We start from the raw sequence: 17,491 nt of genomic DNA, 5'->3' as shown, positions 1-17,491 counted from the left end.
AAACTTAGTGCATCAAAATAGTACGCCATTTCTCACAATCCCACAGGTTGGCTGGGCAGTTTCTTTGCTGTTTTCCCCTCTGGTTTCTCTGTGGTGCATTCACCTAAAGATCAACTAGGCTAGTAGGTCTAAGACCACTTTCATGTCTGCTGGTTGATGCTGTCAAATGGGGCATCTTGGTTTTCTTCCAAGAGATCTCTCTTCCTCCTATAGGCTAAACCAGCTTTCTTACATGGTAGTTACAGGAAAGCATTCCTTGAAAGCCTCTTAAGAGCAAAGCTCCAGAACTCACACATAACTTGCTACCATATTCACTGGTCAAAGAAAATCTCAAGGCCAGCCAAGACTCGAGACAGGAGAATCAGCAAAGCCACCTTGCAAAGAAGAATACATGTAAGGATGTGAGGAATTTATGATTGTTAAGCATTTTCCCACAGAAAGGCAGGGTATGTGTGTACCTGGATGTATACACTACATCACTGTTTAAAAATAAAATGTGAAACATTTAATATAGCATGCTATCATTTGTGTAGGGGGAAATTATGTATATATTTCATCACATGTATATATGTCTGTGAATCCTGGAAATATACTTAAAAATTAACTAATAAAATATCAGACCATCAAGCTGAAAAGCTTCTGTACAGCAAAGGACACCATCAATAGAACAAAAAGGCATCCTACAATATGGGAGAATATATTCATAAATGATATATCCGATAAAGGGTTGACATCCAAAATACATAAAGAGCTCACGCACCTCAACAAACAAAAGGCAAATAAGCCAATTAAAAAATGGGTGGAGGATTTGAACAGACCGTTCTCCAAAGAAGAAATTCAGATGGCCACAGGCACATGAAAAGATGCTCCACATCGCTAATCATCAGAGAAATGCCAATTAAAACCACAAGGAGGTATCACCTCACACCAGTAAGGATGGCTGCCATACAAAAGACAAACAACAACAAATGTTGGTGAGGATGTGGACAAAGGGAAACCCTCCTACACTGCTGGTGGGAATGTAAATTAGTTCAACCATTGTGGAAAGCAGTATGGAGGTTCCTCAAAAAAATCAAAATAGAAATACCATTTTACCCAGGAATTCCACTCCTAGGAGTTTACCCTAAGAACGTAGCAGCACAGTTTGAAAAAGACAGATGCACCCCTATGTTTATTGCAGCACTATTTACTATACCGAAGAAATAGAAGCAACCTAAGTGTCCATCAGTAGATGAATGGATAAAGAAGATGTGGTACATATACACAATGGAATATTATTCAGGCATAAGAAGGAAACAAATCCTACCATTTGCAACAACATGGATGGAGCTAGAGGCTATTATGCTCAGTGAAATAAGCCAGGCAGAGAAAGACAAGTATCAAATGATTTCACTTATCTGTGGAGTATAAGAACAAAGTAAAAACTGAAGGAACAAAACAGCAGCAGACTCACAGAACCCAAGAATGGACTAACAATTACCAAAGGGAAAGGGATTGGGGAGGATGGGTGGGAAGGGAGGGATAAGGGGAAAAAGGGGAATTATGATCAGCACACATAATGTGGTGGTGGGGGGCACAAGGAAGGCAGTATAGCACAGAGAAGACAAGTAGTGATTCTATAGCATCTTACTATGCTGATGGACAATGACTGTAATGGGGTATGGGGGGGGACTTGATGATGATGGGGGGAGTCTAGTAACCATAATGTTGCTCATGTAATTGTAGATTAATGATACCAAAATAAAAAATTTTTTAATGTAAAAAAAAAAAAGAAATATCAGACCATGAAAAGTGGTTCGCATACTGGCTGAGGATGCAAGGTACTGAGGGCATGCTAGAAAGGCCAGGAGAGGTGTGAGTCCATTGCCCCAGAGATGACAGCACAGAGTTGTGGGCCCAGGATGGGTTATGAATCTACAAAAGAATAGGCCAGCATGCTCAGCAGTCAACGATGCAGCATGGCAATGGGAGATACAGGGAGGAGATGGTCTGCATGGCACGAAGGCTGGTAACACACTGAGCAAGTAAGTAAAACAACTGGCAAATGATAAATATATGGAGGCTAATATGAAGCCAAGATTCTTATTGTCAGAGAAGGAATTTATAAACATGGGAAGGGAGAAAGCTACAAATCCCTTGGGTATTGGACTGTAATTGGAAGTATAGGAACAGACTTGTGGTTTATAATACACACACATAGGTATGTATTATACATAATACAGAAGTAATTATGGGTGTATATGAGTACGTTTACTCTATGTGTGTGTGTGTGTGTGTGTGTGTGTGTGTGTGTGTGTATAAACCACACTCACACACTCATACATTCGTAACTGCTATAAGCAATAACACCCAGTAGCAAGGAGGACATCAAGTCCCTCAATCTCCGTTTTTATATACCAAGAACAACAAATAATGAAAACCAAACAGCACTCCTTGAAGAAATGGCTGATTCCAGGTCTAGACCAGGCACACTATGAGATGAACCAGGAACAGCATGTTCTGCCAGAATTCATTCACAATGAACGAAATGGGAGCACGATAAACAGGCATATGAGCCAGGTTGAAGTGGACAATTTAAACAACAAAACAAAAACCAAATCACAACGCATAACTAAAAGAGAAATCCATGAGTCCCTACTTATTAAATCAACAAACAAATGGGGTAGAAAGGAAAGTTCTAACTTACAATAAAATACCAACTAATACATGCAGAAGGAATAATAGAAATAGAGAAATATCACTTGGCAATCATTATAAAAGTGACTCAGGTGAGAGTCATCATTTACCCACATTAAGACTAGAGAGATCTGATGAGAAACAGGATGCGGGTGTAACTTTGGAATACCTCTCCACAAGTACGATGAAATACAATACAAAGGACACCAATATGATCAAAGCTTTAATCACCACTAGTGGCACGGTTTGACATCATCTGACCGGATGCAATGCACCAAGAAGGGCACAACCCCATTTCTGTGGTATTCCTACTAGGGAAGCATGATGACTGGAGTCATCAGGAAATAGCACACAAACCTAGGCTGAGGGTCATCTTACAGAATGTAGGGCCTGTACTTTCTAAAACTGTCAAGGTCATAAAAGTCAGGGAAAAACGAGGCTAAAGTCTGAAGAGACATGATGAGTAAATACAATATGTATTCCTGGATGGAATCCTGGAATCCTGGACCAGAAATGAAGAGAGGTAGTGTTGGGATAGTTGATGATATATGAATAGATTCTTTGGACTAGATAGCAGTATTGTATCACTGCTGGTATTTTGATTTGGAGGGTTACATGCTGATTATATAAGAGGGTGTCTTGTTCTTGAGAAATAGACACTGTAGTGTTTATTGGTGATGGGACACCATGTCTGCAATTCACTCCAAAAGGTTCAGAGAAAGACTATGATAATCGGTATGTATGTATATACACATACACACACACATAAAATGCATGGAGACAGAAAGAGAAGGGCAGGCAATGGACAAAATGCAGTAAAATATTAATAGTGGTGAGATTTGAGTGAAGGGATAAAGGAGTTCCTTGTATTGTTCTGGCATCTTTTGGGTAAGTATGAAATTAATTCAAAACAAGTTTTAAAAATATGAAATAAATATGTGATACAGAACATCTGCTAGAAGAAATGATAATCAGTGATTGTGGCCAGGAAATAGAATGAAAACGTTGGCTTAATATGTATGCTAATATACATATGTACATACCTTCCTTTACAATACTGAGGGGATACGTTAACAAGGAGGGCAATGTTTTTATGCCTATTTGGAGAAGAGCATCTCAGTGCTTCTAAGTGAACTTTCCTTTCTCTTCATAAATAGGCATTTTATAGTGCAATGAGAAAGGGAATCTTGACTTACTCATCTTCATGGTCCCAGCACCTAACACATTTATAATTTAGTCATTGTTATGTCTTTTAACAGGAGTTCTACCCCCAATAATTGTTCTAGTCAGAAAACATAGTCACCTGAGTATCAAGGATTGTGCTACATTGAAAGAAAGAAACTGTCTATTCAAGTTAAAATATGTCAGATTGAGAAGAGAAAAATATCAATGATTACCTTTCTCAAGAACTTGGAAGAGAAATAATTACGTGCTCTACAGTCCTAAAACAGAAGAGTGTGTAACCAGTAGCAAAACGCCTTAGCCTAAAGAATGGTAAATTGTTGACAGGTTTTGGTTAAAAAAAAACAAAGCTTAATAAGATGTTTAAAATACAAATGAGGTTTCTGGCAAAAAGAGTTAACAGTGGAAGATCATCTTTAAAAAACGTGAGAGGGTCTGAAAAATGATTAGATTGAACTGTATCAAACTACTGAATAAATCATATATCCTAGTAGATGAGTAAGATCATTTTTAAATTTGAAGGAATACATATTTACTGCAGAAAACAAAAGGCATTAAATAGTTGTCAAAATTAAATTCAAAACATTTTAAAGCTGAATAATTACATATAGCTCAATACTCTTAACACTCTATTCTCCCTGCAGAATACATGCAGTTTTTAGTAACTGATCCTATTGCTGAACTAGAAGAAAAAATAGTTATATATGCCTGAAGACCATTGTTATGGTTAAACATAATAAGCTTCAGAATTATCTTTTCACAGATTTAAACCCCAACAGCTGGACACTGCATTTTGATAGTATATAATTCATCTGCTTCAGAAAATAAAAGATACTAATAGCTTATGAAATTAGAATCAAATAAGCATTATGAGAGAATTAAAAATTGTTATAATTATATTACAATTTCTTTCTCTTACAGAGAAATTTTAAGGTCAAATCTTTTCTAGCATATTACAAGTAAAACAATATTCAGCATTACTATTAACAGAATCTGTGGTAAGTGGCACTTATTATGTTTATTCTTATAGAAAGGATGGGAAAAAACTTGAAATACAGTCAAGTGACTTCAAAACCTATTGAGATGTCTGTAGGCAGACAGACAGAATAAAAAATAACCAGACTGGCAAATTCAATGAAGAAAGGAATCTTAATTTATTTATCCTTGTAGTCCCAGAATCTAACACAGTGCCTGGCACACACAGTAGACATTCAATAAAGGTTACTGAGATTCAAAGAGTATGAAAGTAAGTTATCTGGAAAAGAAAAAAAAAGGTTGAGGTTGTCTGAGAAATAAACTTGAGTCCAAAAATCACTATTTCCTAAGCAAGTCACTTTGAGAAAGGAAATAAAATATCTAAGCAATTTTAGAACCATGCATAGAAACTCCTCTCAGAATGACCAAGCCATTCTCAAATCTGTTTTGGTAAATGTGTCATATATAAAGTTTAATATTAGATTGAAGTATTTAAAAATTTCATCTAAATAAACATTCTATGCATTCTCAAAGAGGGAAAAAGTACCCAAAGACTGAGGAATCTTTCTAGTTTCCATTCAAGGAGACTCAAACAAACTTAATTCATATTTATCTATTTTTATATTATCTCTTTATATATGTACATTAGCTTGAACTTTTAACTACAAATGTGTCTTAAATACATATATTTCACTTTCACAAATTCAAGTGCACATCCAGAAAAGGAAGAGGAAAAAAAGAAAATCCACTCTCTCAAAAGCAAGCAGTGCTAATAGGAGTACAAAACAGCAGCTAACAAACTTTTCCCCCACATCTCAACAGCCACCTGTTAGACCACACACTGGTTTCTGAACTCTTCCATATTGAAAACTCAAAATTCCCAGTGCAATGGGCAAGGGAAAAAGTGTAAAAGAAAAGACAGTCACATCATCCCCACTCTACTTCCAAGGATAACAGGGATCAATGGACTAAAAAAAAAAAAGATTTTCCAAGTTACTGCCCATCAACGCACTATAATACCACACTCACCTTATTGGGAAACTGATCAATTTTATGAGAAGCAAAAACCACACCCTTTGTAACAAACTAAACTGTACAGTGCTTGGTTTCTGAAAGTCAGTACCATACATTTCCAGAGAGAGATGGAGCTACAGTATCTTCTGAGCCTACTTCAAACTAAATCTGAATAGTGTGAAATTACAAATCAAACCACAGAACCAAATTAACTGCTAGAGGAGGTTTTGAGAACAAAACAAAAAAACATTACACACATCCACCTTTAAAAAAATGACAATCTTTCCAGAAAAAAAATTACCAAAGATACCAGTCTACATTATAGAAGAATTTACAGAATAACAAAGAACATGCAATATGCACAGTAAAAATATTGTTAAATTATGATTCACTTCCTAAAGTATCAAATGCATGAAAGCACATAAGAGATATTGTCCAGTCACTGACAGGGAGCATTGCAATTATTTTTTAATCGAATTTCTGGGAAGTTCTGAAGTGTCAGTTTAAAAAGCAAACCAAATTTTAACGACAAAAAAATGCCTAGTCCAAAATTTGGAAATACACATTGAAGATATTCACAGTTAATTTTTTTTTAACTAAGAAGCAGCAGGAAGGTCACAGGCACCTTCTGTAACATCTGTAAGTGGTTGATCTAAATGGGTCAAAAAGGTCTCTGAAATTTAGGATTTAAAATAGTATCTTACCAAATATATCTGACATGATCTTTAAAAATCACTTTAGTGTTTTTTTAAACTAAAAGAAAACCTACTGATATAAATTTTCACATCATACACGTAAGACACACACTTTGGAAATTAAGAACTAAATGTAAATCTAAAACAGTAAATATTACCTAAAGGTATCTAAAACATATTTGAAACATCTGCCTTCTGTTTTCGCATTCACTTGTCAGATCTATAATGTAAAGCTCTTCTGGAATGGGTCTTCATTTCAGTACGACTGTTCAATATGCCATTCTGGGTAAAAGGAGATCGTGAGACTAATTCTCAAAACCTCCTCCGGAGATGCTTAATTACAGCTCTAGTTACAATTTCTTGCGACTTCAAACAGCAACATACAGAAAACATAGCTAGGACGGGAAAAGAATGAGGGTCCAGGGGAGAGGCCCACTCTTGTTTTGGTGGCAGAAGCTGCAAAAATAAAGGTTCACTAGAACCATCTGCACCTACCCCCACCCATCACAGCCCTGCAGAGCACTTTTCATCCATTCGCTCAAGACCCCAGCCTTTGAGATCGGCCGAACCCGTGGTTTTCCATGTCTCAAAGGTTGGGTGGGGAAGGCGATAAGGTCCGGGATGCAAACAGATAAAGGGAAGACACAAATCCTGTAAGGACTCAGGGACAAAAAGATGCATCCAGATTGGGAGGATGGGACGCGCAACGGCGACCAGGAGGTTTGCAAATTCGCTGGGAGAAAAGCCCCTCGGGGCAGATAGAGAATGTGGCTTGTTGAGGAATGGGGACAGACTGACAATCCTTCACGAGAGGAGAGGGACACATCCGCAAGCGACCCGGGAGCGCGTTAATTAGACAAAGCTGAACTCCGAGCCCCAAATGGGTTGAGAGCCTCAGAGATCCGTACGGCGAGACTGAGACTGAGACTTACGGTTACTTCCTGGGCTGAAGGTAAGGGTCGAGTGGACCCCGCAGCTCTGCAGTTCCGCCACCGCCGTGGCAGCCCTAGCCTCTCATGCCGAGTCAGTGACCTCAAGTACCCTCCCCACCCGGGCGGGCGCCCCCTCCTCGCCTGCTCGGGTGCGCCCGCCGGGCCGAGGCTGCTGGGGCCGCGGGTGTGCGCTGGAGGCCCGCGGTAAACGCGCGGCGTGAGCCGGACGCCAAGCGGCGAAGCTCAGATTGGGCGGGCGCCCCCCATCCTTCTCCGGACGCCGCGCCGCCTCGCTCGGGAGAGAGGAAGAGGGGGCGGTGGCTCTTGCCTCCGCCTCGCGGTCAAGTCCGGCTCATGCTCCAGTCTTGCGTGCGCGCGCACCACCCGGGCCTCCCTCCCCCGCTCCCCAGCCTCTGACCAAGCCGGCCGCTGGCGCGCCCGCTGCCGCCGTCAACTCAGTCCCCAAGTCAACTGCCAGCTGCCCCAGCGAAAAGCAGCACCAGTGGCAGGAGCTCGGCCGCCGACCCGGAAACTCTTCCGCCGCCAACCGCGAGGCGGCCGGGGGTGTGAACCCGGAAGTGATTTCCTCGCCCCGGTAGCTGCGGGTTGGAGAGCCAAGGCCTTTGAAGATCTGGAATCGCCTAGCTTCGGGGAACAGTGAGGGCTGTATGGTGCTGAGTGCGAAGAGGGAGTAGGACAGTCAAAAGCCAGCCGGCAAGAGTTTTTCTTACTCTCGTGGCGCGTGGTGGGGCCAGCGGCTGAACACGCTGGGCGGCTTTTTGCTGACGGCCGAAGGTTTCCTGTCACAGGAAGTTGGGCCAGGCCACTGGGAAAGAGAAGGGAAGGAACCATGAGAAAGCGGTGACGGCCCCCCGCCCGTAAGTGACTGTCACATCCAGTGAGTTGAATGTAGCGGCCCGGAGGTGCTCCGCCGCCCGCACGGGCTAGACCGTTGGGTTTCCCGCACAGGTGAGACGAGGAGGAGCAAGATCCAGACTCCAGTGAAAGAAAACAGAGGTTGGAAGCTGAGCTATCTCCAGATCTAGTTTCTCCAGGCAAGGAATTTATTTCATACAAGTAGAAACCAAGAAACTAAAGCCACACTGGGTGGTAGCTCTTTAAGCAAAGAGGCGTGCACATCCTTTCCGGTAGTGGACGTTGATGGGTGGTGGAGTGTTGATGTTTGTCATTTCAGGGAAAGCGAATCACAGCTTGTCATTCCGCTGTTCTCCACCTTTAAAGACTTTAGGCTTTCTTTGCTTTTTCTCCATTGTATTTTTAGCTTCCCCAGAAATCTTTAATCTAGCTGTCTTGACACAGGATCTCACCAACATTCCCGTCTCACTGTCTTGGAGAGCTTGTCTTAACAGTTTATGTTTACAAATGCTTCTCTCTGCATCTCAGTCTTGAAACTGCTTTGATGTCCTCGTTTTATTTGGGAAAAACGTCAAAAACTCAAAAATGTTTTCATAACAATATAAAAACAATTCATCTCATCATCTTTTGCTTTTAATGCCATGTTAATGTATTAGTTGGTTCTCATTTCGAATTGGGTTGTAGATCTACAATAGCAGCTGATCTATAGCATATTTAGATTTATTACGGATGAAATCATGCTCCCCAAAACCTCCCCAAATGTATAGGGTGTTCACTGTAGGAATTCATTTGGTTACCAGTTCCAATTTTACTTAATTCCTTCTCTGTTCTCCAAATTGAGTATAATTGCCTTCAAAAGCTATTTGAAGATTATCAAATATCTTAAATTATGGAATAGAATGTCACTTAGAGTTTGAAAATTATCAGTGATGAGTGGTAGAATTGGTTGGAAACAATGAGAAAGCAAGCTGAGTAGAAGTAGCACCAGTGACTATTTCCTATTCTACTTTATTATTACTTACTCTTTGTATTAGTAAAAACAAATTTGAGTAGCAAAAGGATGAGATTTTATGGTCTACAAATTCCTGCAGGGAAATTCTTACTGATATTTAGTTGCCATCTCTTTTCTTTAGTGTTATAATGCTTTCAAATAGTTGTTCCAGGAGAATGAGGAAGGGGCAAAATAATTTAGCCACTTCAGTTTTTCTTCTATAAAATAATAATAATACCTACTTCATGAGATTTTGGGGAAGAGTGAAAAGAGTTAATATATGTAAAGCACAGTGTCTAGCACATAATTATAGGTGTTAGCTATTCATATTATTTTAAAAGCATATTAAATGTTATATTTGGATAATGAAAGCAGTAAAAACTTGATAAAATCATTTTGGCTAGAGGGGATAAAAAGAAAATTTTATCAGCGACTTTCACCTATGTGGACTGTAAAATTTTTTTGGTTTAGCTTGCTTTGGTTACTTAAATTTAACATGGGTTTTAAAAGGTTGAGAAATATTGCTTACAGTTGGAGAAAGGGGGATCTTTTTCTGTCTCAGGAACACCTTAAGCATTATCCCCAATATAATGCTCCATTTTTTTGTTCTTACTTCACTTTCTGATCATTGTTGGTCACTTCTATTACCATGTACTTTACAAACTGATAAATCATCTTGCCCGCTTGTGCTTACTAAATTCATGATACCATATTCACACACTGAATCTTCTCTTTTTCTCCATGGCAAAATATTTTAAGTTTATCCACCTGTGCTCAATACAGCAAATGTTTCTTATTAAAAACTTTATTGGCATTTTATTAAATTTGTAAGGTCTCACTACTTAGGCTGCATATTATCGTCTATGTTTAAGCATTTTCCAGAATAGAATGAGCCATATAACAAAATGCCACATATTTCCTGTACTTTAGTTGAACCCTCAACTAAAACTCAGTCTAAACAAATGGAACTCTAGTTATACCTTCCTCTATTAATTTTATTTCAAGTTACTTCCAATCCCTTTGCATGTGTTTCTGCTTTATTAGTTTTGCCTTCATAAATTAGTAGTTTTTATTCTTTTCCTAACTTAAGTCTTTGTTTCTGTCTTTCATGTCACTGAAGTATGTATATTTCAAATACTTAAGTATGAATATTTCTTGAAAATCAATTTTGAGAGTCTTTGGAGGGTATGTTAACAATAAATAGTGTAAAAAGAAAATACTATAATCCTCATGGTTTTGTCTTTTTATTACATTTGTTTATCTTTTAAAAGTTGAATGTACTAGGCAGTACTAAATATTCTAGAGAGGAGTATTAAATAAAGCATTTCACTAGTATTAAATAAAGCATTTGTGAGTTGACCATCACAAAAACTGATTTGCTTTAAATTGTATTTAGGAAACAGAATTATTTGATTTCTCTTTTAGGTACTGAACAGAAAAAAAGTTATTGCAGTTGTGCCAGATGTGGTACACAGTGTATTCACAATACAATGTCTGTCTTCTGAAGGCTTGCAGTCTTTAAGGAAGAATCCATATATTCATAATTTGTGAGATTGTATTATCTTGAAGTTATTGTTATCTGAAGTGAAAAGTAATTTCTAAATAAAAATTCTGAACAGTAAAAGGGCTTATCCTTTTCACTTAGTATAGGGAAGCTGAGTTGCATGAGGTGGGTTTTAAGAATGACCTTATGGAAATTACTGTGTTGTATACCTGAAACCAATATAATATTGTGTATTGACTATATTTCAATAAAAATTAATTAACTAGTTAATTTTTTTAAATGATCTTATGGAAAAGCAGAACTGAAAAAAAACCCATGAGGTATGGAGAGTGAATGAGATGTCCTCAAAACTTTTCACAAAATGAAATGTCTCAATCCTAATGTTTTACAGTAGTTTCTCTGGTGAAATATCTGTAGTTTCTCTGGATACAAATCAGTGAAAATTTTTATAATTTAAAATAAATTTTAAAATTTAAATAATTAAACATTTTTGTACAATAATTTTAATGGTTGTTTTAATCTTAGGCTAATGTTTACTTACAATGCCAAAAGTTATTGGATTTTAAAAGAATTTCTTTTTAATGGAAGTTTCCAATTATGAGGCATTTTTTTATTAAATAAATGTGAATTAAAGGTTCTGAAATGACTATTAATTGCAGTTGAGAAAATAAACTTAAGTTTCTCTATCTCCTCTCAAATGACAGTAAAAAACCTTCCTTAAAAATGATCTCTTTTTATTCTATGAGCGTTGGAGCAATAGGAACTCATTAAATATGAACAGATCATTTTAATGCCTAATGGGCTTTAAAAAAACTGAAGGTTTACCTCAACATGGCCAGGAAAGAAACTCCTTGGTTGATATTCTTTTAGAAATTTGCTGACAATAAATGAGGGGAAGCTTTTTTTAAAAAGATAAATGAAATTTACTTGCTGGAAATTGCCCAGTGGAGACTTAAAATTAGTATGGGAAAAAAGTGTGTGTGTGTATATATTTGGAAAAAAAAATTTTGGATTATCTAGGGAATTGATAATGGACATGGAAAGTATTCTTGTCATCATGAGAAAGCTTTTATCAACTGACCAAATGTTTTTGACTCTGTGGTAGGCACCTCCAAAGAAAATTATAAATTATCTTTAGTTCATCCAAATGTAAAATATCAAAGTTCTTCCTAAAGATTCTGGAGAGAATGTCAATAGCAGCTTCCTATTTCCAGTTTCCAAACTATGAACACTATAATATTCACTTGTGTAATTCATGGGAATTAAGTGTGTATTATGCTGATTGACACTATTTCAAACGATAATTTACCTAGTATTTACAAGACATTTTATAATCCTATCACTTTTTTTAGGTTCAAAAGGTGGATTCTTATCCAATTAAGACCTATGAAAATGTGTACCCCCACTAAAAAATTTTTTTACCTTTAACAGAAAAGGAAAAAGGGACTCAAAGGAAATCTTAAATTATAAGCTAAGGCTTTTAAATAGTTAAGTGGTAAGATACAGTCAGTCATCTCTGGCTTGCCTTTTAGGTAATATATATATTTTAAGAAAAATTAGCATTTTATTCTTTTGTTTTTCAAGGTAATTATGTATCCTTTAACTTAATCTTTCAAGGGATTTGTTTTATAAAGCAATGGGAAATCCAGAAAACATAGAAGATGTATACATTGCTGTCATTCGTCCAAAGAATACTGCCAGTCTCAATTCTCGGGAATACAGAGCTAAGTCGTATGAAGTGAGAAAAATTTTAACATTTGATTTGCTACCATTGAATGTCATTCTCCATTATCATTTTCATTTACATATAAGTCTTAACCATATCCTATGAATTCTTATTGACAACCTAGATTTTGACAACTTAGAATTGACAATCCTAAATCTCTGCCCATCACTGTCTTTTTTTCTGCTGCATATCTTTTGACCGTTTTTCTCTTCATTGATAACATCCATGTTATTAGATATTAATATTGTTTGAATATCTAGATATTAGATATTGTTTGAATTTTCCCTATATAGATTTAGTTTTTAGTACAATTTCTGGAAGAGCTCCTAAACTTACAAAACCATTCTATTCAAAATTCCAGTGTAAACATTGCTCTTGGTTATTTCCCCAAAGAACTATGTTTAACAGGATATTGATAATATCCTTCTACCAGTTTATTTAAAATAATCTACCTTTCATTAAGTAACTTAGGCAATTAAGTAACTTCTCTGTAATCTTGAATTGTATTACATATATTAGTAAATGTGATTAAAGACCAAAAAAAACCAGAATTATTATTTTTTTCTATACAGCAGGTTCTAAGCATCATAAATACTTAATTTATACTTAACATCTTAATTTCTCTAGCATTTTGCTTAAGTTGCTTTTTAAAGGTTAGTTATCTGAAACCTATTAAAAGACACTGCAGGGTTTCTCAGGAGTCTGCTACTTCAGCCGTGCTGTTACTTCTGGTTCTCAATCCTGGATGCACTGTTGAGGGACGTGGGAAACTTTAAAACTTCCAATACCAGGACCCCACTCCTCAGACATTCTCACTTAATAGGTCTGAGATGAAGTGGGCATTGATAATTGTTTTCAAGCTTTCCAGGTTATTTTAATATGCAGTTTGGGCTAAGAAAGACTGCTGGCTTATTATATTCTAGGGCAAGTAAATTTAATTTTTAGCTTTTAATACTGTTTTTCTCATCTAAGATTTTGTTGCATGAAGTTCCCATTGAAGGACAGAAAAAAAAGAGAAAGAAAGTTTTGCTAGAAACTAAACTTCAAGGCAACAGTGAAGTAACTCAAGGCATATTGGATTATGTAGTAGAAACCACCAAACCAATTTCTCCTGCAAACCAGGGTATCAGAGGTAAGAAACTTTTCTTTCTAACAGTTTACTTTAAATGCTTATTGAGAAAGATATTTAAAATTTGTTAAAATCAATGTATTTTTATGTTACTTTCCATTTAAAAAACTTGAAAAAGACTCAAAGGTTTTTTAAGGTACATCCAAGTCCCTTCAAGAAATAACTTGACTAATTTTTTAAAGTTGGGAAATATTTAAGTAAGTCACGGTGTTACTGATTTGTTCAATAGAGAGAGGAAACCAAGAGAAAGCACAAAGTATTTTGCTAGACGTATATAGTTCCCCAGATAATTATCTTTGAGCTATTGTTTTTATTTCTCTACTCCAGAACAGAGGAAACTGTAAACCTTTCTATATAACTAAGTAGAAGTTAAATTCATGCATTGGAGAGAATCCTTTAAGTTACCAGTTAGCAGAGTTTTTTCTCCCCTTGGTCACCAGAAGGAGACCCTTTTCAAAGATTCAAATGGGATTGTAGAATTAACCCTGAAAGCTTGAGGCCCCATTAAAAATATTAGATACTGTATAGTCTATAAAAATGATTAAAAATTAATGATCAGTTTTCTCAGGCAGGTTTCCGAGGAGCAAACAGCAGTTAGAAGTTACAGAAATTATAAACTATGTCCAACTTTCAGGCATTATAATTAAAAATGAAATGCTAATTTCAGTCAAACAACAGTTGAAAACAATTGTTAGGTAAAGTATACCTCTCTGTGCCTACTTTCTAGTTTTTTAAAGCCTATTTAGAGTTTTCTCCTGTTGTTAATCTTTATAGAGATTGTCCAATTCATCTCTTTTGGTAATGAGACTGTTTCTGTTGTACAGATAAGGCTGAATCCTATGATTTAACATATTAGTTATTAGGGATGTTTATTCTCTAAAGATAGCCCGTGTATAAATCTGTAATTCATAACATAACTTTTGGAAGTACTGTTCACCATATTTTATCTCCCCAGTAGGTAACCTCCCCAATAGGGCTAGAAGGGTTTTTGTGGTTTGGGACTGTAAGCATTGTAACTCATGATTATAAGAAGCTTCTGCATAAATTCATAGATCTTTGGTACACACTTTGAGTCCCACAATCTCTTTTCCCTAATTATAAGATTGACTTTTTAAATAAAATAATCTAGAAATTGATCTTGGCTAAGAAGGGGACTGTCTTTGTGGGTGATCAAGGCATGTGAAAGACTCTTTTTGGATGCCATCAATTTATGTCTTTTTTTATATCAGTCTTGGACTTCTCTGATAAATTTTCACCCAGGCTTGTTTTACTGTTATTAAACTGTTATAATTAGCAGGATTTATCCTGAGATCAAATTCCTGAGACAAGTCTGATTAGCCCAAATAATGTATTTTATCTGAAAATCAACAAGCCATAATTTGCTATGAATTAGCCAAACTCTACCATTTGGTCCATTCACCCAAAAGGGGGATGGAAGTGGTGTCATGTTAACAAAATGTCCCATGTCCCAGAGGGCTGGGTAGTTTCTCTTAGGAGAAGTTATGAGTAGACAGGCATCTTGAAACATATCTAGCACAATTTTGCCTTCTATACTTAGACAGTAAAATGTACTGATATATTTTCAGGCAGCCTTTAATAAAAGAAACTAAAATAGGGAACTTTTACTTAACTGAATAGACAATAAGCCAAAGCCCATTCTGACTATCCTATTCAATTGACCTTTTCTAAATGTGAAGTGTTTTTATAGAGTGATATGATTCCTTCTCTAAGCATCACTTGAAAATCACAAATGATTTTATAGTAGCAGTAGGTATGCCTTACCTGTTTGTGCAGTGCTATATATAGTTTACAAAGCATTACCACACTTATTCATGAAATTCTGGAATTGGTCCTGTGAGTTGATATATGGTCATTTCACATCTGTAAGATGGAAATGCAAACATAACGTTGCCATCTGCTAAAATCACATTCCCATTAGTGGAGGAGTTAGAACTAGAACCCTTATTTCCCAACTTGTAGTCAGTGCTTTTATTTTTCCCCCACAACAGATCTCATAGTTACATCTATAATTTGCAAAGTTGTCAATTAAACAATGGATCAGAACTGGGTTTAGGGAAGCACCAAGATGGTAAAGATAAAGTGAGACAAGACCTCAAGCCAGACAAAAGAAATACTGCTTCTGAAATTTATTAGAATGTTATTCTGTATCTAATGCTTAGACTTTATACAAGTGTCCATTTTGTAAAATAATCTTGGGGGGGGCTATAATTATAATGGGCCATAATAATCACAAATATTGACTCTAGTATTCTGTAAGTGAAGCTGCTCGAGCTCATGTCTACCTGGTCCACCAAAGGCATTCAGCCAAGCATTCCTACCTGAGTCAGAAACAAGGTTCTGCAATTCTTGGGTTGGGGAGATTGAGAAGATTGATCAAAATATTGGCATAGGTATCTAGAAGATGAGAGGCTAACTTGTAGGTTATTATTTATAGCCCTCTGGCTACCAAATCAGGAAAAATAGACTCCAAATGGTGGTTGCAATTCAGAATAATAGTTTGTAGCCCAATCAGATTTTAATAAAAATTGAAATTGAGGGTGGAGGTTGAATATTAAATGAAGAGCTACTAAACTTTTAAGACTTTGTAACTTATACATACCACCCTCTTTAGACAGCTTAGACAATAATAAAATTCTTACCATGTACATCCCAGACGAGTGAGGAAGTATATGCTTCTTTACCGTACAGGATGCCTTGCTATTCAGCTGCTCTGTCAATCCTTAACAGGACAGTTTTCCTTTCTGTGCATACACAGCTTCTTGTCTAGTGAATCAAGATCAGGACCATGAATTTACTGGCTTATTATCAATAGAATGATTTGCATTATTATCAGAATTGCCAGTTCTTATTAGGGCATATAATAAAATTGACTGTTTGTATTTTAATTCCTGTTAATGCTGTCTTTAAAATATATGTCTATTTCTCAAGGCAACTTGTAAAATTTAAAACCCCTTATTTTTATCTTTACTGACTTTTAAAAAAATGTTTAGGAAAACGAGTGGTACTCATGAAGAAATTTCCTCTGGATGGGGAGAAGATGGGCAGGGAAGCTGCATTGTTTATTGTACCATCAGTCGTCAAAGGTAAAGGCTTAAGTTTTATCTTATGAGTCTTTATGTATTTTAGATGCTAAGTTAAACTCTATTTCCTGAGGAACTTATGAGTTCTCATTCATAGTTACTGTAATACTGTTGTAAAATACATGTTTTTACATTAATAGAAGATGAAGAAATTTGTTACTTAAAGACATTTTGATTTCAGAGTAATAATCAGCCTTCTGAACTGAACAGTAATGTTTTTGTTTGTTTTTAAAAGTAGAATGAAGAAGTGAGTAAGGAAGCCATAATTGAAGTTAAGTGTTTTCAGGTTATAAGGGATTTTTCAAAGGATCTGCTGTAGACAGGATAGAAATTAATCCTTAAGTATTTTGGAAAATTAACAGATTATGATCAGGACCTATTTTGTATTTGGGACAAGAAGGTGTCAGTAATAGTTGTAAAATATTTTGCCTAACAGCATTGGTAATATTTAAAGAACTTAGACCTAATGTGAATATTTATTTAAGCCTTTGCCATCCTGGACTAACAGAAAAAATACGGAGTTGCACGGCAGATCTTGCAGCCCACTGATTTTGTGCCCTTGGGCAAATCACTTGTTTAATTCCCAGCTCTAGTATAAAATAAGTATCTGCTCCTGCTTATAGTGCCGAAAGACCTCATTGAGGTATCAGATGTGAAAATCACTTTGGCCTCATGTAAGGTAGTAGTAAT

At 36.5% G+C, this 17,491-nt stretch overlaps 2 protein-coding genes across 10 annotated transcripts in view; one reads left to right on the top strand and one right to left on the bottom strand.

The window, feature by feature from the left end:
- ANKIB1 (ankyrin repeat and IBR domain containing 1) overlaps window positions 1–7,993 on the bottom strand; it is a 163,939-nt gene extending 155,946 nt beyond the window's left edge. The window contains exon 1 of one of the 6 annotated variants that reach the window (XM_057504515.1): window positions 7,893–7,993. The gene's annotated coding sequence lies outside the window, so the exon portion shown is untranslated. Of the gene's footprint in view, window positions 1–7,474 lie in introns of all 6 variants that reach the window. The other 5 variants (XM_057504516.1, XM_036879245.2, XM_036879244.2 and 2 more) reach the window with 5 other exon arrangements.
- A 77-nt stretch (window positions 7,994–8,070) lies between these two features.
- KRIT1 (KRIT1 ankyrin repeat containing) overlaps window positions 8,071–17,491 on the top strand; it is a 34,284-nt gene continuing 24,863 nt past the window's right edge. Inside the window, exons 1-4 of one of the 4 annotated variants that reach the window (XM_036879250.2) lie at window positions 8,071–8,529; window positions 12,463–12,583; window positions 13,544–13,703; window positions 16,712–16,804. In XM_036879250.2, the coding sequence (XP_036735145.2) occupies window positions 12,482–12,583; window positions 13,544–13,703; window positions 16,712–16,804 (355 nt within the window). In that variant the 5' untranslated portion in view covers window positions 8,071–8,529; window positions 12,463–12,481. The remainder of the gene's footprint in view (window positions 8,530–12,462; window positions 12,584–13,543; window positions 13,704–16,711; window positions 16,805–17,491) is intronic. The other 3 variants (XM_036879248.2, XM_036879247.2, XM_036879252.2) reach the window with 3 other exon arrangements.

This window comes from Manis pentadactyla, chromosome 7 (assembly GCF_030020395.1).
Source record: "Manis pentadactyla isolate mManPen7 chromosome 7, mManPen7.hap1, whole genome shotgun sequence".
NCBI classification, from domain to species: Eukaryota; Metazoa; Chordata; class Mammalia; order Pholidota; family Manidae; genus Manis; species Manis pentadactyla.
The sequence above is the reverse complement of the archived record's forward strand: the minus strand, read 5'-3'. Positions and strand labels throughout refer to the sequence as shown.